General features: G+C 37.8%; 1 protein-coding gene across 4 annotated transcripts in view; it reads right to left on the bottom strand.

The window, feature by feature from the left end:
* The window catches only part of grin1b (glutamate receptor, ionotropic, N-methyl D-aspartate 1b), a 34906-nt gene that overhangs the window by 3667 nt on the left and 4927 nt on the right, over window positions 1-26312 (bottom strand). Inside the window, exons 3-20 of one of the 4 annotated variants that reach the window (XM_083526842.1) lie at window positions 25859-26035; window positions 23316-23378; window positions 22431-22528; window positions 21150-21271; window positions 20402-20576; window positions 18970-19114; window positions 18789-18875; window positions 18560-18695; window positions 17331-17458; window positions 16942-17106; window positions 14939-15057; window positions 13540-13652; window positions 13278-13426; window positions 8908-9065; window positions 7090-7251; window positions 6883-6992; window positions 6613-6758; window positions 2209-2319 (exon numbers count right to left, since the gene is read on the bottom strand). In XM_083526842.1, the coding sequence (XP_083382968.1) occupies window positions 2209-2319; window positions 6613-6758; window positions 6883-6992; window positions 7090-7251; window positions 8908-9065; window positions 13278-13426; window positions 13540-13652; window positions 14939-15057; window positions 16942-17106; window positions 17331-17458; window positions 18560-18695; window positions 18789-18875; window positions 18970-19114; window positions 20402-20576; window positions 21150-21271; window positions 22431-22528; window positions 23316-23378; window positions 25859-26035 (2364 nt within the window). The remainder of the gene's footprint in view (window positions 1-2208; window positions 2320-6612; window positions 6759-6882; window positions 6993-7089; window positions 7252-8907; window positions 9066-13277; window positions 13427-13539; window positions 13653-14938; window positions 15058-16941; window positions 17107-17330; window positions 17459-18559; window positions 18696-18788; window positions 18876-18969; window positions 19115-20401; window positions 20577-21149; window positions 21272-22430; window positions 22529-23315; window positions 23379-25858; window positions 26036-26312) is intronic. The other 3 variants (XM_083526844.1, XM_083526843.1, XM_083526845.1) reach the window with 3 other exon arrangements.

The raw sequence follows: 26312 nt of genomic DNA, 5'->3' as shown, positions 1-26312 counted from the left end.
TAATCACGAGAAGTGCCCATTTTACAAGGTTTTAGTCATCGTTCATAATGGTAAAAGCTAGGACAGGAAAGGATGTAGGATAAGGATAAGAGACAGTTAGATGCTCACGGAAAGGATGTTTTTATTAGTTTCTTAAAGATTGTGAGGAATTCGGCTGTGCGGAAATGATAGGAGCTAGGAGGCTGATTAAGACCCACCCAGAGTCAGGATCTATTTTTGGTTAATCTGAATGGCTTTACTAATTTTAGGTGTTTAATTATAGATTTGGATTTTTAATAAAGTCTTCTGAAAAGGGTTTTGGATAAAGGATGGTTGACTTGATTCAGAACCCAACCAATGAACTTTCTAGATTTACCTTTTAATAGTATAGATTTAATCTCTTGTTTCTATCTTCTATACAAGTTTCTATTTACAACTTTTTTTTTACAAGATTTAAGTGCTCATTACAGATAAGGTTTCCTCAAGGTTTCTTTGTGTAGGTATGAGTTGTAGTTACAATAAAGACTATTATGCATTTCTGATAGGGAAACACAGTGTTGTAAGGTTTTTAAAAAAAAAACTGATACTTTCACATGTGACAAATTGAGAATTCATCTTGGACCCATAAAATGTTTTTTTTCTTCAGCATGTTGTAGAGTGGAGGTAAATGGGGGCAGGGCAGCATGGGGTGGTGGGTGGCCTCACTGATGTTTGTAGTGTGAGCATTCCCAATCACAGCCTACAGCGCCACCTGTCTACAGACAGGTGAACATCACGAGTCTACTTCTACAACAACCACAAGAGTCATGCTGGTAAAGACGAGAGAGGCAGTGTGGCATGTGGCATAGACACCGACATTTACAAGTCCATTTAAAACCATTTATAAGAAAGAAACACACTGATATAAAAGAAAAAGGATGATTAGGACTGAAATGGGTAAACATCAGTCTAAAAAGACTTTAGTTGTTTCGTACTGTTTGTCTTTCCGATGACTCTTTCCTGCATTCTGTGTGTGACGTTCAATGAATCTACAATCCTTAATATTTCTAGAAGCAGGATAAGCCTTAAATATAAGAAGTAGATTTCTGCCTGGTCCTCATTTCCTATTCCTTAAATCCAGATGGTTGAACTTATTTGGCTGTATTTTTTAAAAAGATTTAAGAGGTTTCAAAACCGACAACAAAAGAGACATGAAGACCATTCCAACATGTTGGATGTTTCAAATGCAAAGAAAAAATTAAATGAAGCTGGTATCAAATTCAGGAGAAAAAAAAACAATGCTCCAGGATGTTGAACGTAAGAACCAGAACATCAAATCCTAAAAACGGAAGACAGTGTCACCTAAAAAGCAAAAGAATAAAGCAAGAGAAAAGTGGAAAACGTGATGATCATTATTGTGGGATCTGTTGTATTCTGAACCTGTAGAAAGATACAAAGTTTGGAGTAAATATAAATGGACGTCTATCAGCTGGGAGGCATCTGTGGAAAGAATTGAAGGGCGAGCTTGAGTTGATAAAGTTGAAAAAACATCTAAAGGTTAAAAACAGACCCTGCTTAGGAAATAACCAAGGTGATTTTAAAGCTTTAGGTTTCCTCTAGCTTATCTTTCTTTAATTAAACATGGAATGTGTGACATTGACCACATAAAAATGGGAGAATACAAGGGCGGTGAAAAATAAACATAGAAATACGCTTCGGTTAACAAGATTGAGCAGTGAAAGGGAAGACAAGGCACACATATAAAGAAAGGACGTAAATTAAAACAAAAAATGTGAGAGCATCAATTTAAAGTCCCATCCAGGTTAGGCACGGGAGAAAGTCCAGCACAAGACTTAAAAGGAGAGTCTAGCTTAGCCCGGTGCAGGAAGGGCTAATTTACGAGGTGAAAACCCACAACCCCTAAACTCACACACTTCCTATGACTCTACTCACTATGGTCCCTGATTGGGCTTTCCCAAACAAATGTCTGGATGGAGCACTGATGGCTGACTGACAGACACGTGGCCATGACCGTAACTCTGTAATGTGTGAGGGGTGAAGAGAGAGAGAGAGAGAGTCTGTGATGAGAAAGTTTTTTTTCTTTTTGCGAAGAGGGATGGAAAAGATGACAGGAATAGAGGAAGCGAAAGTAGAAGCCAGAGGAACAGGAAAGTGGAAAGATAGATAGAGAGATAGAATCAGAAATGGTTAAGAAGTACAGGGCAGGGTGTCATTTCTTCATCTCCTTACCGTGTCTTTGGAGGACCTACGTCTCTTGATGTTGGAGGCCAGGTTGGTACTGATGGACCTAAAAGAGGCTTTCTTTTTGGGCTCGGGCTCTGCTCTACCACTTTTCCTATCCTAAAATAAATATACAGTATATTGTTGAACAATTATCGGTGTCCAATCTACTACTATTATCCTACTTATATTACTGACCTAATACTACTACTAATGCCACTACAGCCGAGTGTTTTATTTTCTCTCTTTTTTGCCGTTATGTAAGAAACATGGTGTTTCCTGCTCACTCAGCATCTCCATCCTGACATAGTGCTTTCATGCAGCCTTAGGCTTCTACAAAGCAAAAATGACACTTATAAGCACTATATTAATATTTAAAATCTACACGTACCATAAAATCCTCAGGCTCTCGAGGGGGAAAGACCAATACTGAGGATGGCATGATTCAAAATTAGAGCCCTTCAGAGTTATTTCTTAGCAATGGTAAGCAAAAAGCATTAGCAAAGCAAATGAGCAAAATGAGAAGCAATAAAGACAGAAAAAAGCAGCTTTTGTTTTTTTTAAAGGTTTCATTTCATGGAGGAGAGTGAGGGGAGGAATGGACAACCAATTGTGAAAACAAAAAGAATCTAAATTGAAACTCAAGTCTGTCCCAATGCATTATACCCGACTTTGAGTATAATGACTAAGAGGAGGCTAAGGAGAGATTTGTGAGGGCTCATAATTAGGGCAAAGATAATACCAAGAAGGGGGAGTGACCTTAACCAGAGGACATGCAGTACATGGAACCGAAAGGAAATGCGAAATGAATGACATGACCGTTGACCTCGTCCGGTACTGTTAGAAATGTCCTTTACAGATTGTAGACCTGTTTTGGTGGCCTACTAGAACCTCATTCCATCTACTTTCAACTGAAAAGCTGCAATTGCACTTTATTTTACAGCATTTGAGAATAACCAGCATGCCAGTCATTATTATTATCCCCATAGGATTACATGATTGACCTTGTGTTTCTGATTATAGGAATCTCTATAAAGCAAGCAAAAATAAATCCTGTAGAATAAAGTGCACTTTATTATAAAGTATTTATAACAATATAACAGTCGAAGGACGTTTCTGACTCTGAAGGTCATACTTGTTTTCTCTCAGACAGAATTCCATCACAATTCATCACAGTGCAACAAAGATGACATTTCAAGTCTTTTTTCAGTAGGTCAGTGGAAGAACTTGGAAGAAGCATGACCGTGTTGGTTCTTTCATGCGTCTGGGCTTTTATCTGCTGCTTTTGAAACCCCTCTGATGAGCCAGTGTCTCAGCGCCGGAGAGCTGACTCAGAGCGCATGGGTTCTCGAGCTGCACCTGGTATGCGCTGTTTGAAGTGCAAATGCCAAGGGCAGATCGGAGCAATCATGCATTCAGAAAGCCACGGCATGAGCGAGGCAAGCTGTTTCATACCACACCATGGGATGTGTTTTGGACTTTTTGGGGTTTGAGGGCAGATTTTCATTTCTTTTCTTTTATTGCCTCAAAAAACCACCACATATTCCAATCATCTCATGTACTGGTTTGGTTCATATAGTGTTGTATTTATATGAATCCATAAATTGTCTTATTTGGGATTTTTACTGGGTCTTTTTCTTCTTTATTTAACTCATAAACCACAAAGAAAAAGAATCCAGAAAATCCAGATTTTCTTGAGGACAAACAATAGTGTGATTATACACCCTCAACAGTGCTAATCCCGTGTCTCCATGTGGGTAGAATGTGTAGGCATCTTAACCTACAAGTGTCCTTGTAGGCGTAAAGAGCCTTCAGGTCAAAACATGTGTAACCCAAGAAAGAAAATCAAATACGAATATTTATGCCTTAATATCTATGAGATAAAATTGTTTGCTTTGTTGCTGTGCAAAATTTGTAATCTTTGCTCGATATATAATAAATAGATAATTGCTATAAAACAAACATTTTAACGATTTTAAAGTACCCCCAAACATGTTTAAAACATGTTTCATGATTCTGGTAATAGATAGCAAAGTAGTTATGCTAAATAGTTAGCATTTCATGCTAACAACGTTTTTTTTAAATGCCTCTAAAATTTTTATTAAGCATCACTTTATAATCTTGCAAAAAACAACCAACCAACCAATCAGACAAAAAAACAATAGATTTGAACCCCATAAACCTGCAAGGAATGCTAGCTAGACCAAAGCCATGGCTGTTATGCTAACAAAATATATTAGTTGTTAATACTTTTATAATAATTCCTCTGAAAATAAGAGGATGCTGATAAAGGCTCAGGTTGCATAGCCACTCATAATCATGATACCAAATTAGCATCTTCGTTATGGTTCATGAGCACAAAGAAGCAGTAAGGTTCTACACTTAAATCCTTGTTGGTGTAAATAAAAAAAAACTCAACAAAATGCGTTTAACAGTGTATATATATATATATATATATATATATATATATATATATATATATATATATATATATATATATATATATATATATATATTTTTATTTTTTTATTTTTTTTAAACACGTTCAGGGGTACTTTTTTGCATTTATAGTCCAGCTAGCTCATGTGATGAGCATTAGACTAAAACCGAATTCCGTGTAGTACCTCTCTAGCACAACAGCTGGGCTTTTTTTTATGTGACAAGGACAGGCCATGCTGTTTCGCACCAGCTTTTTGCTGTTGAATAGGCTGGTGACTCAGCGTGTACAGAGCCAGAGGCCAGCAGTGAAGGAACAGCGATCTGAACACACGCAGGATGAGTCTCTGATTCCTGCTGGACCCCCACTGAGACATTAAACCCCACTGAGACATTCAGCTAGCATGGCCTTTCAGAATGAACACAGCCTAGTGTGCATCTGCCCCACTCCACCATAGAGTGTGCACCGTGTGTGTGTGTGTGTGTGTGTGTGTGTGTGTGTGTGTGTGTGTGAGAGAGAGTGGTGGTTCTGCATTAAGGAGCTGCTTCCTCATAATTCTCAAAGTGGAAGACGGAGAAAAAATGGATTCCTTAGCATGCATTTTCACCTTCTCTGTCTTATTCTGTGCTGCTATGCTTCTTATTCCTTATAATCAGGGGTTAAATTGGAATTTAGGGAGGTGATAACTGAGATCCCATCTTCCTATATATATATATGATTATGCATAAAATCTCTTCCTACTACAAAGTGGGAACACTTTTCTCCTATTGCAATAAATTCTCACCACTAACATTAAAATGTGCTTATAATGATTGTGTAATTTTTCTGATTCCGACCTAAGTGTTTTCATTTAGCTAAATACAATTTGTCAGTATTTTTGTTTCTTTCTTTAATATGGTTGACATACAGTCAATGATTCAGTAAAGCATTTTAACTGTAAACTGATATATATTATTGTCATATTCAGGCATATCTTACTCATTTCTTGCTTTTTAAATTAAGGAGCTGATTATTACTTATAAAGCTACCATAGCTAGCCACATAACTAGCTAGGTAAGTTATATACTGTAGCTCATGTTAGTATTGATTTGTTTCTTTGAGCACTTGCCTCAAATATTAAGCGTTATAATCTGAACAATGTGACTACAAATCAATTCTTATGAAGACATTTATGATTTTGTGTATTGAAAATGGCAAGTGTAGTGGAGACTAAAAACCTGGCTATTTAAAATAGGCTATAATGCTAGCATAGCTACTGTACCATGCTAAGCTATCTCAGTGACAAAAAGCTTTGGGAAGTCTAAACACACAAAAAAAGTTGAAGAAAAAAGGTTTAGGATTCAAGGTTAATTGTTAACTTACTGTAATACAGTGAGTGGTAGTGCTAGTAGAAATAATACTGAAAAGAATGTTACAGACTTGATGCTAGGTGCTGTTTCCAAATATCTAAATGCTATCTCAAAAAAAAAAAAAGGAAAAAAAGACCCTTATATACAGAGTGTAAAAAAAAAAAGAAAAGAAAGAATTTAGCAGGATTTTTTTTTTCTCCACTCCCATGCACTCCCACCCTATTTAACCCCTGATTTTAACTACATAATTACTATATTCTTACTATTGTTGTAAATACAATACATGTAAATAAATATTCTTTATTCACAATGCAAATTAAGCCTACATGCATTAATACATAGATATTTTGTGTTAAATGTAACCTGTGGTCTAAATAATTCTATAAATACAAAATGCCTTTTACCAACTTATTACTACTAAATACTGCTTATTTAATACCGATAAAATATTTGCCTTAAAATGACTCTCATATTGAGTTTTCTTACTCAAACCTGGAAGAACTCAACCATTTGTTTGCATTCAGCGTTCTAAACCGAAACTTTGTAAGTAACAGCAGTAGGTAGCCGTCTAGAGACTCATGCAGACTCTTATCCTGTTGGAAGAAAAAGGAAAACGGAGTTTCATACCTGCAGGTTCTTCCTCCAGACATTAACCGCTGCAAAGGCCAACTGCATCTGCTTCCTGCGAGCATCCTTGTGTCGTTTGTATGCAATCTCGATGAAGATGAGGAAGATCCCGGCGACGATGCCACCAGCCACCAACATGAACACGCCTGCAAAATGAATGCCGCAGTATCTCACTATTGATATGAAAGCTTAGACCATAACCTCAATTGCAGAATAATGTGTATTCATTTCTAAAAAAGACTTATTGTTATTTAAAAAAGTCACCCATACCTGCCATATTCTCAAAGGTGAGAGTGGCTGGGGCATTGCTCCTGGAGTCACACTCCTGGTATCTCACCCAGGTTTTATCCAGGTCCTCCATAAACCCATTCTCATGAGAGCTGTTGATTCAGAGAACACATACCTTTTAAATGAAGACAAAGTGTAAACGTAAAGCAAATCCTACATAGCAGATTTTATGCATTATGAAAGCATCACCTAAGAATGGCCAGGGAAACATTCTGCTTCCACGGACTGTCTTTACGCATGCCGATTCCGAAGCCTGAACGGAAGAACAACTCTCCTGTAGTGACCAGGTCGCACTTCTGCGAGGCTTCAAACTCCAACACAGCTGAATCCCAGATAAAAGCATGGAGTTTGCTAAAGTAAGGAGAAGAACTGGGTGTTAGTGCTGATGGATATTCTTAACCTCTAGAGATCCTACTGACAAGTCATTTTTTTTTTTAGGAATGATTTTCATTATTTTGATTAACAGAAAAGTCAAGGCTTGCATATAAAAATTAATAATCAACTGTAGGCTCACACAGTGCAGCCAGACATAATGAGGAGTAAGAAATTACAGTCTGCCAGATTTCACTCCATAAATATTTGTCAGAATGAGCTCATCCCCCAAAAAAGCTCAAATATCATAGAGTTAGTTATGTAACTTTCTATTTGTAGAAAATTTGATAAATAACTTTAATCAATATTTGTGTGGGAGCGGCAGCAGGATATCTAGGACTGTCTGTGAACAAAAGGTATATGTAACAAAGATTACAATTTGAATGATACAATCACCCAACCATTTGAGTAAAAACATCTGTACCAATACCAAGCAAGGTGTATATTACCGGAATTACCATTTACAGACATTCGACTGGACAATAGTATCACCCAACCATTTGGGCCATTACTAGATTTTTACACTTAATTTGCATTCAACACTAAATCCCATTAAATCCATATTTTTCTTACAACCCTGAGTTGATTAATTTGCTATATTGTCAATCTAATTAGCAACAGACATATCAAAAAGTTTTGAGACTGGTTTTCTAACACGCCAACAGATGGCAGCACAAGACTGCCCACACAATCACAGGGAGCACCAACCTTCATAAGTCAATGTGCTAAAAGACATTGTTCTGTGTACATCGGGAGCTGTGCAACTGGTGATGTTCTGACTACGTGGGTTACGACGTCTGTAATTTCACCATGAACAGCGAGTCAGAACATCTCCTCACACGCCAGTTTCTCGCCGGAAACAACATGATCTCACTTCAGCACCCATCCTACTCGCCAGGTTTGTCTCCTGCTGACTTTGCCCTCTTCCTGAAGATGAAGATTCAGCTCATACATCGCTGTTTTGACACCATTGCGGAGATCCAGCACAAATTGCAGAAGGTGCTTGACATGCTTCAAAAAGAAGACTTCCAGGACATGTTCCAGAAGTGGCAGAAACGCTGGAAATGCTGTATTGCTGTGCAGGGGGACTATTTTGAAGGTGATAGTGTGTAAACTTAAATAAATAAAGTACTTTCTTGTAAACAAAGCTAGTCTCGAGGCTTTCTGATACCACCTCGTACAAAATGTACTTTCTCACACCACAGTAGCAGTAGCTGCCCTATAACTCAACAGCTACCCCTAGAGGAGGGTTTGTGCTAATACAGACTTCCTCCAAAACGTGCAGGTCTGGCACTGCATCCTTTTAAACAGCTGCTCATGATGCATCACAATGCAGTCCAACACACTTGAAGGAAGTGCTAATTGCACACTTCCATATACATGAGCTCACAGACACCCACAATTGGCTAGTATTGTTCTGAGAGAGTAATGTCATTCCTCCTACACAGATCACACTGCCTGTTTTGCTCTCTTAGACTCCTGGCAACGGATGTCTGCAGTTAGGATTAAAAATTCGGAGTTGCATCAGTCTTCATATACTTTGTGTTCATCTCTAAAGATCATTGTACTGTATGTCAAGGCAAACAAATCAGCAGAAATGGCTGAGCTGAATATAAGAAAATCTGTCTCACTGACCCGTCTCGCACAGCCTGGATGGCCTCAGCGGCACTTTCATAGTTGTGCTTTTCCATGTGGCGGTACATGGTGCTCAGCTCAACTTGACGCCGAAAGTAAATGTCCACAGAGCTCTGCTTCACCGTGGCGTAGATGAACTTATCTGATGGGTTTCGCAGCTGCAAGACAACAGCACCACAAAAACTGTCTTCTGTAGCTGCACAATTCAATGGTACATCCCAAACAATTATTTAAACCTCACAATTGTGAGGATCAGTAACCAGATGTTTTTTTATTAAGTAACTGTATTTGTGTTTTGCCAAATAAATAATTTATTATTATAAGTACGTCCTAAAAATGTGTCAGAATCCGGCTTTTTCAACACCACTGTATGCAAGCAACATGCTCTTCTAACCTTTAGTGTAATAACATAAATCAATTTATCCTACTGCAGGGTTTCCTCAGCATGCCCAATAATGTAATTTGATGCAGGGTCCAACTATGACAAATAAATAGGGGGTCTGTAATTTTATTAACAGCTAATTTGAATTAAATTGGGATCACAAACAATGCTAGTCACTCTAATAATGTCAGTTTGATCATAATGCATAATAATGCTGTCAGTTTGAACCAATATGCAAGAAAAATAAATGAAAATAAATGTATAAATGTTTATATAAAATGATATGGAAATATGGAAAAACTTGGTATGAAAACCTTTCAACAAAATAAATTTTTTGCTCATATAGGGGCAACTTTAGTTATTTAGAAATTAATAAATCATGAAAACACATAAAAATAAAAATGACAGTGCTTATCAGAAGTTATCAGTGCATGTTCCTTTTGTTTATATGCAACAAACCATGTAATTTAACTACCGTAATTTCCTGACTATTAAGCGCACCCATATATAAGCCGCACCCACTGAATTTGACAAAGATTTTTATTTTGAACATAAATAAGCCGCACCTGTCTATAAGCCGTCTAAAATGAAACTTTACACAGGCTTTACCGAAAGACAGTGTCTGTTACACAGTGTAACGGGTGAAATATGTTGTGGCTCCTTTAAAAGCAGAGCGCCATTTTGGGAATAGCCTATCGCCGCATTTTTCTGCATGTGTGCAAGACCGAGGATTATGTCCTTATTATTTTCTGATGCTCATTTCTAAGTTTATTTGACTAACCCGTGATGCTGTTGCCAAGAAAAATAAAAAAGCACAAGTTTTGGAAACCTGTCTGTGCTTATATGATTTCTGTTGCAACTGGAGTTAGTGAGCTCTCCCTTCACCCAGACTCAACGCGTTACAACGGCTTGTATCTAAACAGTAGCCGACCAAGAAAGACATTGTTCACTGTCTTCCTCCTTCCTTTCACAACTATTTCTCTGGAGATTTTTTCTTTTGTCATCGTCGTGCGGCAAAAGAAAAATATTAAATGTGCAGTGAAGTTTTTCTCCCGATGCCGTGCAGCTCAAAACACAGGTGAGGTGCATTTTTTGCAGATTTCTTTTTGACTTTTTGATCCAGTTTATCCCAGAGCAGTTCAATAGGATTTAGGTGCAGTGGCTGGCCAGGCCATTCTATGATAGACAACACACCTGCTGACTATTTTCTCTCTAAATAACATTTAAAGAGCTTGGACATTGGTTCCAATTAGCTGCAGTCTAGATGGAATTGCATGGCGTTGAAGTATGGAAAAGTAGCCAAGTTGGTTTCGTATTCCTTTCAAATGGAATAATTCTCCAATCGTCCCTGCTTTAAAACAACCACAAACAATTGAGCTGCCACCTCCATGTTGGACTGTGGCAATAAGGCAGTCTGGTAACATATTTTCTCTTGATCTTCATCTTATGTAGGTTCTGTTGTTTAAGAAAAAATGTCCACAGAAAATTCTTTCAGCCATTCACTGTCCAATTCTTGAGTTTGTGGCATATAAGCAAATGGAATATCCCAGTGTTTTAAAAATCACTGAGAAAATAGGTGCGTCCAAACTTTTGACAGATGCTGTATGTGAAAATGAATGTATCATCAAAAAATTGTATATACAGTGGGGAAAATAAGTATTTGACACATGAGCATTTTTATCAGTAAGGGGATTTCTAAGTGGGCTATTGACACAAAATTTCCACCAGATGTAGCCATCAAGCCAAATATTGAATTCATACAAAGAAATCAGAACATTTAAGTATAGAAGTTGAGTAATAAATAAAGTGAAATGACACAGGGAATAAGTATTGAACACACTTTATTTAATACTTTGTAGAAAAGCCTTTTTTGGTGATTACAGCGTCTGATGCCTCTTGTATGGAGAGACCAGTCGTCTGCATTGCTCAGGAGTGATTCTGGCCCATTCTTCCACACAAATGGTCTTTAAATCTTGAAGGTTCCTTGGGCCTCTTTTATAAACTTTGATCTTCAGTTCTCTCCATAGATTTTCTATGGGATTTAGGTCAGGTGATTGACTGGGCCATTCAAGCAACTTGATTTTCTTTCTTTGAAACCACTTCATTGTTTCCTTGGCCTTGTGTTTGGTATCATCGTCTTGCTAAAATGTCCACCCTCTTTTCATTTTCAGCTTTCTGGTAGATGGCAGCAGATTTTTATCCAATGTCCCAGTACATTTCTCCATTCATCCTGCCTTCAATAATATAAAGTCTGCCAGTACCCCTTGCTGAAAAGCAGCCCCAAACAATGATGCTTCCACCCCCAAACTTAACTGTTGGTATGGTGTTCTTGGGGTGGTGGGCAGTGCCATTTCTTCTCCAAACATGGTGTGTAGAAAGACTGCCAAAAAGTTCAATTTTGCTTTCATCTGACCATACTATAGACTCCCAATAATCCACAGGCTTCTCCAAATGCTCTTTCGCAAACTTTAACCGAGCCTCAACATGCTTTTTGTTCAGCAATGGAGTCTTGCGTGGTGAGCGTGCATGGATGCCATGACGGTTCAGTGCATTGCTTATAGTTTTCTTTGAAACAACAGTACCTGCTGATGCAAGGTCTTCCTGAAGTTCTGCCCGAGTGGTTCTTGGTTCTTGGCGAACTCTTCTAATTATTCTTTGGACTCCTTTGGATCTTACGTGGAGCACCTGATCGTGGCTGGTTTATGGTGAACTAATGCTCTTTCCATTTCCGGATAATGGCCCCCACAGTGCTCACAGGAACATTCAGCATTCTGGAAATGCTCCTATAACCATTCCCATCAAAATTCTTTTCAACGATAGGATTACGAAGATCTTGATATAGTTCTTTGCTTTTACCCATCATGAAGTCTTTCCTGTGTGCCTCCTGGGTAATGAGAAGCCTTTATAGGCCATCAATTAGGACTAAAGCAGCTGATATAAATTAGTACTGATAGGGGGCAGGGTTTCTCTCTCAATACGGACAGATTTCAGGTGATCTTCTGGCTTTCTATGCTATTTTGCACCTTGTTATCTTCATGTGTTCAATACTTATTCCCTGTGTCATTTCACTTTATTGCTTATGACTCAACTTGTATACTTAAATGTTCTGATTTCTTTGTATGAATTCAATATTTGGCTTGATGGCTACATCTGGTGGAAATTTTGTGTCAATAGCCCACTTAGAAATCCCCACATGCTGATGTGTCAAATACTCATTTTCTCCGCTGTATATCTTCTTCTTCTTTCGGCTTCTCCCATTAGGAGTTGCCACAGCGGATCATCCGTCTTCATACCCCCCTGTCTTCTACATCTGCCTCTTTCACACCAACTACCTGCATGTCTTTCCTCACCATATCCATGAAACTACTCCTTGGTCGCTGTCCTCAACATGTCCTGCACAACACTTACATACTTCTCTGACACACCTGACTTCTTCATACAATACCACAACTCCTTTCTCGACATTTTCTTAAACTATTCACCTAATATACACACACATATATATATATATATATATATATATATATATATATATATATATATATATATATATATATATATATATATATATATATATTTCACATACTGTGTGAATCATCAGCCACTAATCCCATATGAAGCTCATATAACTCAAAGGGTTCTCTGACGGTTTTATAGGCACAGACATCAGAAGTGAAGCACTGAAATAGCTCCTGATGATTCATATTTACTCATGAGTTTTTTATTGAGATATCTTTATAGGAGTAATCTGTATTATGTTCAAGCATGTTCTTTCATGTCTGTAGAAAGACTCAAAAACACTTTGCTGGTAATATATTATAGTAAAAGTGATTTTTGCAGAAAAGTGTTTAAAAATATGCTGAAAAACAGAGAGGTTTGTTGTATCCTTGACCGACTTAATTGCTCGTCCTAATTCTGTACTGTGTAAAACATGAGACTTGTTCAGAGTGTAGATGTGTCATGCTCCATGGCAAAACCATGGTCTCACCCTAGGGTCGTTGATGCCGGTAATGCGCTCCTCAGGGCGATCCAACACTAGGAAGGCTGCCAAATTTGCAGTATAAGATGCAACTATAATCATAGCAAAACCAGCCCACACCATACCTAAAATCCTTGCCGAAAAGCTCCTTGGGGCACCTGAGGATGGGAAAGACATGGAAGCAGTTAGGAGTGGTAAGCAAATTCCATCATATGTTGTGTAAATTCTCATGAGACAGATTAAGTAAATAATTCTGTTTTCTGTCAGGTACCTTCTCCAATACCAGAGTTCAGAAGTACCCCCCAAGAGAACCACATGGCAGAGGATAAGGTGAGGGCATCCTCTTCTTCTTCTTCACTATTCACTTTAAACCTTCCAAATGGGCTGCAGAGGAAAGCATATCTCAGCTCAAGATACTCTCACTGAAGATAGCTTTATCAATTTCATGTATAGTACATGCACAAAAGTATGTGGATGAAAGTTTCATGCCCATATGTTCTTACTGAACATTCCAATCCAAACCTATGGGCATTAATATTGCGATGATCATGCCTTTTCTGCTAAAACAACCACCACTATTCAAGATTTTGGACAATGTGTTGATTTTGCACAAATTCAGCCACAAGAGTGTTGTGTATTTCGTCGTCTTGATGAGGTGTAGTTGTCAGCTGGAAGGACTCTCGTTAGACGCTGTATTTCGTGTAAATAATGATTTTTATACAGCACAGAAATATAGCATCTTTACAGGCCTTCCGGTCAAGCCTGGAGTCAGCACGCTCTGATTCAAAGTCTGACTCCAGATCCATGCTTACACACACATTAAATGCTTGCCCGTTTCCCGGGTCCACCTCTTAATGTAAATGAGATGCATATGAGCTTACTATGCAATAATGTCGAATGTAAAGAGAAACCTGTCTTTGTCCAGACTGATGTGTTCCAGCTGTACCAGGGCTTACATTCCCAGATCATAAAACATAAAGGCATCCCTTTCCTGTACCTTGAAGTATCTGGTGAACGGGGAGGTTGCCTCCCAAGAAGATATACATCCTGGACCACATTCCATATTTGTTTTAAGAACATTATCTCAACACTGACGAGAGCGCGTATCTCTCACCAGTCTTAAGACAACATTAAATCTACCTCCTACGCTTCTGTTTTACAGACAACCATCTGTCCAGGCGGTTCAGTAATTAACTTTGGCCTTTCTAGCGATGTCACCATGTAGGATAATATGAGTTTAGGCCTTTTGATATTACACATTTAAGATACTATACATTTAAGACACTACAAGAGCATTAGTAAGCTCAGGCATTCATGACGGCTGCCTGGCATGCTGTTGCCATTCTGATTCCTCCCAATGGAGTTCAGTTGAGATAAAGTCAGGGTTCTGTGTAAGCCACTTCAGTTCTTCTACACCACCCCATGTTTTCATGGAGCTTGCTGTGTATAGCGGCACTATAATGCTAGAGCAAATTTGAGCCTCTGGGAAATCTTTAATTAATAGCATGCAAAGATAATTCTGTGCTTCTAACTTTTTAGTTTGGGGAAGGCCCACGTACGGTCTGATGATTACGTGACCACATATTTTACTTGTTCATAATTTCACAAGTACTGCATGCCCATAATGATGAACCAAGCAAATAAATTAGTTAACCAAATTCCTTCTTTACCTGAAACGGTCTAACAGGTAGAGCATCACCGCCACAACATGGACCGAAAGACCCACCAGTAACCACAGAGTGCTCTGAAAGGGCTGCATGAATGAGTCCAGCGTACTGCGAGGTATTTCCTGCGTTCAACAACATGGAATTACTCACCGCCCAAATACACACCACCCACACAGGCAAGCCTGTCACCATATGGAGCAGCCAACATGTTCTCTAGATAGATAATTAGATCCTTAGATCTAAAGAAGTTTCAGTTTTAAATATAGTCAAAGGAGGAAACGTAATTAATAATATATATAAGTATCAGAATCCCACATGCATTGAGGTGGCAATGAATTGAGATAATTTTCATTTAAACTTCATCCTAAAAGAGTAACTGAAATGTAATTAATTTTGTCCTCCACTGAGAGCAGGCCTAGAAATCTGCCTAGAAGTGTTTTACAGTTCCTCCTATTAATTACATTTCCTCCTTTGACTATATTTAAAACTGAAACTTGTTTAGTAACTAATAAATATACCCTTTTATCTATCTATCTATCTATCTATCTATCTATCTATCTATCTATCTATCTATCTATCTATCTATCTATCTATCTATCTATCTATCTATCTATCTATCTATCTATCTATCTATCTATCTATCTATCTATTTTACTTTAACTTTACTACATTTCATTGTCAAATATTGTACTTTTTACTCAACTACATTTTGCGAAATCAGTCGTTTTACAGATTAGCATCGGTTCAACAGCAATCAGAACATTTTGAGAGAAATAAACGATGGACGAAACTCCTGCTACAACACGCGTGTTCTTATTTGTGCAATTTTTTTGAAATAGTTGATGAGTTTGTTCTCATGATAATTGTAATAGATATCAATCAGTGTTTGACTAATTAATATCATTCTATTAATAAATTAGTGTGTTAAGAGTAACATTAGAGTCTTTTCACATAAACTGAGTAGATAAAGTAAGAGTCTTATGACAAAAATGATAATAGGAACATTATAGCTATAATAAATCATAGTTCTTTGGATACTTGAGTACATTTGAAGGCAAATACTTTTGTACTTTTACTCAAGTGAAAGTTTAAAGGGTGCACTTTTACTTTTACTGGAGTCATATTTTTCTGACTAATCTCTGGTGAATTCCTCCAACACATGGCTCCTCTAACATGTGAAGCCTGCACAATATATTTTTTCATGCATCACAGGGCAGTATAACACACTTCAAAGAAAACGCTGTTTGCCTTCTTCTGCATACTTATACTGCATCTCACGGCTGCACACATAATTATCCAATGTGTATGTGAATGACAGGGAAGAGCGGGTATGCCATCACTCCTACCCAGCATGCACTGGCACTTTTACAGTTAATTGGCAAACTTTCAGCCATGGCTTGCTGTGGCAGCATTGATGTAGCTCAGTGTAGAAGTGGAAGTCGCATATAAAACACAGACAATTCAGCAGAGAAGGCCAGCTGTGCCAGGAAAATGCAGACTTTGCACAACTCATTTTGGTTTGTGGCTCCATATTGTTTTATATGTTTTATTAATAACATCATAATTGTAACAATGACCTACATAATGAATGGTTTGTCCATAATTTGGGTTTTCCAATATACCTTTGCTTTAGGTATATTAAATGTTATGTAAAGGTAAAAGATCATTAAAACACAGGTACAATGGCTTTAAACCAATGTAATCATTTCTGCTTAATTAAGGTAAATATTGTGATTTTAAAAACAATCATAATCTATAGCTTCATATACCTACACTTCACTTTCCTTATTAAAGGAAAGCATTCATTTTTCTCCTGAGGCCTCAGAACTATTCTGTCTAGCAGTGATCAGTTTTCTGTTATTACATGCTCCTTTTTAAAAATCATGACATCTTTTTTAACATAAAAGGAATGCTTCCAACAGAGTAATTAGAGTGAAGTTTATTAAATATCCATTTAATCATAGTAAATGATAAAGAATGATAAAGAAATGTCAGAAGCAGAGTACCTTTTTGACAAGGATGGTGAGCCCCTGGTATTTAAATGGTTTGGAGAACTCGATGTATTGGGCTCGCTCGTTATTGATGGTAAGTGGAGCCACAATCATGTCTGCCAGGCCACCCAGCAGCTCTCCCATCATGCCATTCCACTCCTTCTTATTGCTGTTGTTTACCTAATACATGAAGGAAATCACACTCTGCAATATATTTCCGCTTGAAATGTTCCTAGCGCTGCAAGGCCTGTTTGTAATTACACCTGAGATCAATGACTCTGCAAACTGTAAATGTCCAGAGAGAAGCGAGCACTTTATGGCTCTACAGAGTGTGACCTTGTGAAAGACAAATAGGAAATTAGGAGACGGAGTAAATCAATAAAGTGCTCGAGTGTATAACTCACACGTTCCTGGGTGCCAAATTTGCCATCAGCAACTAGGTGAACCTCGTAGGTGAAGTTCATTGTCATTGCGAGCTTGATCAAGAGGTCAATGCAAAATCCATAGCAGCACTGAGGCACTATGGGACGACCTGAAGATATATCAAAGACAGCAATTATTTGCAGACCTGAAAACTACAACAAATACACACCCACCCACACACATGCACATATAAATACATTCATGAATACATTCATATACATATATACATTTTGTGTATAAAGCCACAGAGAGTTTAAAAAAAACATATTTTAGAGAATATTCATATCACATTCAGAAAGAGGCATGCAAACCTTTTTTTCAATATATAATATGCTATATGGGCAAATTTCCATGGACCCCTGGCCTCTATTTCCAGATAAGAATCTTCACCTAAATGTTTCTACAAAGTACAAGTTGTTCAAGTTGTACATTTACATTTATGGCATTATCCAGAGTGATTTCTTTACATTTATACAACTGAGCAGTTGAGGGTTAAGGTTCTTGCATGAAAGCACAGCTGTGGCAGCTTGGCAGTGCTGGGATTTTAACTCGTGACCTGTTAAGGAGTCCAAAATTTTTACCATTTGACTACTACAGTATAATTGCCATTCACTGGAACCAATGAGCCCAAACATGTTCCAGCACAGGGTGTGGAAAATCTTGAGTGTCTTGACTGCAACCCCACTAAACACTTTTAGGATGAATCAAAATACCTATGCACCCTGGACCTCCTCACCCAACATCAGTGCCTAATTTCACTAATGCTCTTGTGTTTGAATAGACAAATTCCCATAGCCATGTTACAAAATCATCTAGAAATAATACCAAATGGAAACTTTACTGAATAGGATGCTCAACAAAGTATAATGGTGAGGTATCCACACTCATTTGGCAATATACTATTTTCAATTTTTTCTCTATTAATCTTGATTTAGTCTTTCCAGTGCCCACCCACTAGCTAACTCTTGCACATCGCATCATTGATTTAGAAGCACTTTTCCTTTAAAAAAAAAAAAACAATTTCTACATGTTTTTCTGCTTATGCAGTGTCAAAAGACAGCATAAGACCCTTAAAGGAAAATGGTATCTTTTTCCTTTTCCACAGACATGCCCATAATTGGCTAGTGTTGCAATGACTGAAAGTGTGTTTTCCTAAGCGAATGCAAAAAACTTTAAACTTCACTTTATCTTTCATTGTAACTTGTATTACCAGGAATTGTCTCATTGGGCCCAGTGCAGATCACTTTTTTGATCAGGACTCCGTTCACGGTGTATTCCTCTTTACAAGTCCCGTCTCGCAGCGTAGGTTTCACGTACACAAATGGCTCTTGATGAATGGTGACAATCTTCAATGACACCAAAGATGATTAATTACAGCATAATAAAATGAAATGGGAATCCGTCAGTGTTTGAAGTGAATTATAATCGGTATTATGCACCTTTAATCGTGTTGACATCTGATATCCTCTTGGCTTCTCAGTGTCTCCTCCAGGCCAAATGATCTTTCTTTGCGTGTTCATCATGACCTGTAAGTGGATCAGTAAAATACAGTATTCACATTTCAGATGTCCTTTTACCTTTTACATATTAAACCACTGTACGTTATTGTTTAAGGCATACTTGTGAGCCGTTGTAGACACCAACTTGGACCAACCGGGTCTTCTGGTAGTTGAGGATGCTGTAGTGGGCGAACCTCCTGTCTCCGTCATCATTAAACTCCACGCGGCCTGTAAGGCCATCTGGATACTTGGATGACATCAATACTCTAGCACATTGAAGAGGGTTGAGTCAGACATTGTGTCAACAACCATTGCCCTCTCTCCACATTTACAACAGTGAAAGACTGACAGGGTGGATGGGAATTGCAAGATGGAGAATAGTGCAGCATGACCAAGGAGGGAAGCGTTTACTCTCACAAGAAATGGATGAACTGAATAGATATACACATTGACTGTGGGTGTGATATTAAAAGGATGAAATAAAAATTTATTATGAGTAGCTTGACATTGAATCAGCTGCCCCTGAATCCAAATGCACAACTAACAAGAGCTCAAGCATACTAGAGTATGAGGCTGGACTCATGGTATGTTACTTTACATTCTCAGTGTACATATACAGTGCAGGACAAAAAAAACCCCTTAGGAACAGCTTTCTGCATTAAAGTAGCATTAAAAATGTTACTTTGATATAAATTTACTTTCTATTTATATTGCCTTCAGTTAAAAGAGCATGTTTTGCAACAGATGGCATGGCCTCCACAGTGCCGTGATTTTATCATCATGAAAGCTGATCTGATTTTTTTTTACCTGCAGAGATAGAAGAGAAAGCCAAAGTATGCAGAGGAACTGTGGCACGTTCTCAGTGATGCTTGGAACAATGTAATCGTCAATTTCTTTATTAAACTGTGCACCTATGAGCACTGATGCAATTTTAAAGGCAAATGATGATCACATCATTAATAGTATTTTCATTCTACAGACATATGTACAAACATGTAGGGGAGCAAATTGCACTCAGAAGCTTTAATAATAATAAATTATTATAAAAAAAAACAAACAAAAAAAGACGACTTTAAAGTTAATTGTGTATGCAAAGATTTAGTTGCGGTCTATCTCTCAAACTTCTTGTAGGAGATCTGTTTTACCCTTGAAGGCATCTTAAGCTGCAAATGTTTCTATTTCTATGAGTTTCTATTGCATGAAGCTGTACTATGCAACGTTTTCTTTACAAAAAATATTCAAAAAACTAAATAATCCCTCGACTAATCTAATCTATACTGAGTTGAAATCAAATCTTGCACCAACTCTTTGTGGCATTACAAGCAACAAATCACGATCAAGTCATTTAAGCATATTGCATACCTTCAAGGTGTATTCACAAATACTGTTTGAAAGTTTTTTTACAAAACTTGATTTTTTTTCATTCCTCTGCTATGGTGCTTTCTTATTTCAATATTTGTAGTGTGAAAGCTGTTGGTGTTCTCACCGTTAGCAGTAATGTATGGTAATGTATGGGAGCAGATGGATGATAGAGGCAGCACAGAGAGCCTCACCGTTTAAAGAGCGGGCCAGTCTTCCAGATGTTAGTGTTGCCCACGCAGCCTTTTGGAGGCTCTGTGATGTTCTCCTTCTCAAAGAGCTCCTGAATGGACTGGGCCACTACTGCCACGGCATCGTAGATATGCGCAGACTCGTTCTTGCCGTTGATCAGCTGGAGGCCAAGCAAGCCTGCCCAATCGATCATATAAAATGGTGTATTTTTTCCAGGGCGAGACACGTAAACAAAAAGTACATGACGTGCATGGAATTAGCAGAAATCTTGATTATCCGACAGGCTAGAAGAGGGGTGAAGACAGAGCACACTGATGTCACTGATGTGAAGAAGCTTGGACATTAAGGAATGTAGCTTACCATTGTATTCACAAGTCAATGCAGACGAAGCACTTACAAATAAAAGTCAAAGCGCAACAAATGCACGAGCAATCAAACCATTATGGAATACCACAACTCTCTATTGCATCATTTGTAGTCTATGGAAAGAAAGGACACACACTTAAAAGATGAGATCAAGCGTTAGACAGAGAGCACAATACAATGAGAAGAAGGTCACAGTGTTTGAAACCTTTAAACATCCACATGTTTAAACATTTAAACACATCTACTACTGAAGTACACCAGACACACACACACACACACACACACACTGGTTTTCTGATGTACATTGCAAAAGTGTAATCATATAAAAAAAGTTACAGAGTCTATGAGTTGAGAGGAATGGGGTAACGGGCCAAAAGTACATACCATCTGGAGCTTCACTTAGAGCTTTACCAGACATCTCCCTTTCTCCCACCAGCCACACGTATCCCGAGCCGGTCATATTGAGCTGGCGAGCTGCTTTGTAAATGGCTGCTGCCTCGTCCTCACTGCGATTGGACAGAGATTTTCACTGCTGGCGTTGTTACAAACACTATTAAGCTGATGGTTGAGCTACAAATGCCGGAAGCGCCTTCTCGCATGCGGTGTGACATTTTGCGCAAAAATCTCCCACTGATCCAAAATGGATGTCAGATGGTATCACTGAATAACACAGATGGTAAAAGTGTTGTGTAGTAGTGTGAAGGCATCGATGCTCTGCCAGATCGCTGGCATTTTTAGGTGCTGTGCTGAGAATCATTAAAGCACACCAGAGAACAAATTCTAGCAAAACTATACAAATATCATCAAGTGTAACACAATATCTAACCAATTACACTGATTAGCAGTCATATAGAAATCAAAGTAATTCTTATGTGCAGTAGAGTTTGCATATGTGCAAAAGTTTGCACACCATTAGGATCAAATAAATTGGACAGAAAAAAGTTTCAAAGTTAATAAGGCATTTAGCGTAAGTAATATATAATTGATCTCTGAAAACACATGTTCTTTAAACTATTTTCTATCATCTGGGTTGCTTTTCAATCCTCCCAGTTGCAGTATTTTCAAATTGTGTACACACTGATTGGTCAATACACCTGTTGATTCGTGCAATTATCCAATCAGCCATCCGAATTAAACATCTGAATAGAAATAGATGTTGTTTGATTTCCAAACTGTTCTAAACTGTCTACTTTGGTGAGATGTAAATGTATTTGGTGAGAAGATTATAATGTCTTCTGCTTTTGTAGCCCCTTTGCCTCAATGCCTCAAAGCTCAGCTAAGTTCTATATTCTGATATGCTTTTATGCTCAATGTGGATGTATAGAGTGATTATTTGAGTTGCCAGTCTGATTCTCTTCTACAAATCTATATTTCCCATTAACACATCGAGAGGTAGTTTTCAAACAAACATTTTTGTCTTTTAAAAATGAAAATATGAGCAGGGTGGCCAGTGGGGTGGCCGTGGCCCCTGGCCATCTCCTAGCTCTGCACCTGGCTACATGACTGACTGATTGGATAAAAAATTAATTAACAGGTGTACTGGTTGACCTAATAAAATGGCAGGTAAGTGAAACTGAAAGTGATCTTTTTCTCCAACAAATATTTACTCTCTGCTGTATGGCAGACGTATTGATAAGCAAGTTCAGAAGGATCACATGATCTCACCTGGCAGACAGGATGATGACTCTGGCCTCCAGCTCTTTGGCCTCTTGGAGCAGTGCTGTCAGATTTGTGTCTTGGCTGAACAAGAGCACTTTCTCTGCCTGGGATTAGGACACAACATCAGTCAAGTCGTTGACCCATCACCAACCTGAACCATGCTCTGTTCAGCGTTCTCACAACTTTTATTTTTCCTTCACATTTTTTCTCATATTTTCGAAGGGAATCAGGAAAAAATGGATTTAAAAAAAGGTTTCCGTGACAATCTGATTGAACTGAAAAAAAGTAAGCTTGGAGGAGGAAAAATCGTTTTGCATTGTTTTCGCATGCAAACTGAAGGGAAACAAGACTCCAAGGAAGAGCGTGCATGTTAGAGGAAGAGGGAGAAGAAGATTGATGCAACCGGAAAGCAAAAACCGGGTGGAGGAAAGGGAGCAGGGTGGTCATGGTGGCTTCTTTCCCAAAAGTAAAATAAAAAAATAAAAAAAGGCAGTAATGCTGCAGAAAGGTGGGAGTAACATCTGGATTGTGCCTGTCCCACACGACCAGATCTCCACGCACTGTGTCAAAAGAATAGACTTGCAAATCTTGCTGGCTTCAGTACATGCAATTCCTTTACACCAAAATAAAAAAGTGGGAGGTAAAGGGAACGATTCTGTTGTTGAAATTATACGTTTTAAAATAAAAAGAAAGAAAGAAAATAAAAAAAATAACCCATTCTCGATTGAAATCATAAATAAACATAAATAGACGTGCTAGCAGGTAAAGAATCTCTGGAATCAGGTTGTTGATTTTTTTTTTCTTTATTTTTTCTTTTTTTTTTTTGGACTGGTTTCTAGTTGCTACTTTCAGATAACTGTTGGGCGGCGTGCATTGACCATGCAAATATACCTTGGGTCCTCGCTTGTTGTCATAGGACAGTTGGTCGAGGTTTTCATAGTTCCTGTTTTTACTCTGATGAATAATGTGCACAGAGAAAATATGCAGACACAGAAGAATATTATAAACAGGTATAAATGGTGTGCAGTAAAGCATTCCAACAAATCTCCACTTTTCTGCTTCAAACTGGGAAACTCTAATCCTGGGGCTTGCAAAAAATGTAGAAAAAACTTGACTACAGTGAGACGTTATTATAAGCCTTAGTAAATGTCACCATGTGGTTTAAAAACGACACACACAGATGTTAAAACCAATCCATTTAACTGTCACAATAGTTTAATATCTCAGCACGATCGAATTCTGTTTCTATAGTAACATTTGTAGACAGAGGGATCTATTGTGGACACTCCACACAAATGAATAGAAAAACGTGTATAATGTTTGATATAGTGACATTTTCTACGAGGAGATGTATCTTTGGCAATTTTTAAAAGAAGTCTCCAGTGTCAGTGCTTTGTTACAGTCAGCGATAAATCTGCAAAGTTTTCAAAATGGTGGAATTTTTGCTTTGTATATGTATATTTGTATATGAAAGTGTGGTATATATATGTTTTTGGTCTCCAGAGAAAAGAATGCAAGGCTGCTGAGGGAACGAGTGTTTATTACGCTGCTGTAATATAAGTGAGTGGATGTAATGTAATGTAACGTATCAAAAACTGGAATTTGTTTCAAGAACCTTCTGTGATGTTAAATGAAACTAGAAATAGTACACAAAAATATATGTAATTGTGGCATAAGAGGAATAAAATTCTCTCTACTTCCCTCCAATAGCATGCCCCTTAGGGTTTTATTCCTTATATAGTGGAGTGCCATATTGTATTACTGCTTTATGCCTATTTAAATATAATTATTTGTCTTGGATAGTAATTTTACACAAAACCGGCGTTGATTTACAATCTTCAACAAAACACAGAAAAGCTTTTCTCAGCTCAAGCTTATCACTGCAACAACTCTAAGATCTGTGGAAGCAGAGAGACTGTGGAGTGCTTAATCAAGAAAAACATAATTTCTGTATATTTCTCAGCTGCAGGCGCACTTCATCAACTTTACATTTCATTGCTCTGGCTGTACATCTCTTGGCCATAACAGTCCTCCGTATTTCATGCATTTATATGGGAAATACTGAAGCACGTTTAGAGCTGCATTCGTGCCTGACGGTATGGTGAATTAAATATGCGCATTCCGCCTATGCCAGGAGAGGAAGGAGGACAAATGTGTGCGTTGACAGCTTTATTCCAAGCTACAGATTATTACCTGATAATAACCAGGGTTGATTGGTGTTCTCAGCATTGTGTTGAATGATTTCTGTATTTGGCCAGTTTAGTATATGATTTTGTTATTTAAATCAATGTGTTTTCTTTTTTTATTTATATATATATATATATATATATATATATATATATATATATATATATATATATATATATATATATATATATATAAAAACCCAAGCAATTCATTAATTTGAGCTTGAAATGCAAGAAATTGAGCAAGATACTAAGTGTAATAAGATATATCACATTTACCTATACTCAAGATATCATTCTGCACAAAAAACAACAACATAATGTTACATGGATATGATTTGCATAAAAAGCATGCATGATCACTGCTCTGAAAATAAGAAAAGATCACAGCTTATTATTTGGTTATTTGTTTTAAAGCAAATTATTCCATGAAAATGGAAAAAGTAAGTCTAATAAATATTTAATAATTCACCGCACATAACAACAGCACGAAGCGTGATGTCTGGTGAAGCTCTGTTTTATGAGTTCCAGCTCCCCTGATGAGGATTTGGGAACGGAATTAGAGGCAGAATTTAGCAGGAGCAGAGCTCGAGGCTGCCATTACTACAAATGACATTCTAATGACATTAAAGTTATTCTAAATATATATATTTATATATATGCATGTGGTGAACACCAACCCTATTACTGCAGTAACCAGGTTAAATTTTAACGGCTGTGGCTCTACTGTGTTATTGTGATGCTCTCTGACAGGCAAATAAACATGAACAATCCTTCTCAGTTAGAGGCTGAAAGGCGACTGACATCCAGCCATTAGTTTTCTGAGCGAGAAGAGCTCTAAGGGAAAACATATCCCACACACTACACCTACACGTCTCTGGTGCTGGCGCACACTGTAATTAAACCCTCTTGCTATTGATTTTTTGCACAGCCCCAGGTTAAGTCCCTCATTTTGCTCCTCGTTGTGGATCGAGAGACACGTAGGAGAATTTGACTATGGCAAAAAGCAATGTGAGATGAGTAGAAAAAGTACAAAGTTTTGCAGGTAAACCACTTAAGACGCTGTTGATGCCTCTGGCATAAATAATGTTAGCCAACGGAAAAAAATGCGTTTACACCAACAGAAAAAAGGAAACAATTAACATACATAGAGGACCTCTGAGGTGCCGGTTACAGGAACACACACAGACACAAAACAATCTGTGCACACGCTGGAGGAAGCACCCAGTAAGACCCAAGGACTCTCACCTTCGTCTCTCTCTCCTCCAGGAGCGTTTCCAGCCTCTTCTGCGCTGCCCGACCCTCATGGTCATCGCTCACGATCAGGATGATGTGATTCCAGCGAAACTCGCGCATCATGTCAAACCACACCTGGGCCTGGTGGGAGTATGGAGGCACCGTGCGCAAGAATGACAGGTGGATGCTCTGAGAAAAAAAAAAAAAGAATCGAATGGAGGAAAATTTATAAATTACATTTCAGAAGAAAACTTTATTTAAGTCCAGGAACCTGTCATTGCTTATTCAACAAGACACAGAAAGCTTTCAACTGCTACCCAAACAGAATAATCACATAAACCACTTTTTTACTATTCTTTTTTTTTTTTTTTTTACATATAATTTCTTTTACATGATTTATTTATTTTATAATTTTTTTATTTATGTGATGATTTTTATTTTTTCAAGCAATTTATTTACTTGCATT

The sequence above is a fragment of the Silurus aristotelis genome (assembly GCF_946808225.1).
Source record: "Silurus aristotelis genome assembly, chromosome: 23".
Taxonomy (NCBI): Eukaryota; Metazoa; Chordata; class Actinopteri; order Siluriformes; family Siluridae; genus Silurus; species Silurus aristotelis.
The sequence above is the reverse complement of the archived record's forward strand: the minus strand, read 5'-3'. Positions and strand labels throughout refer to the sequence as shown.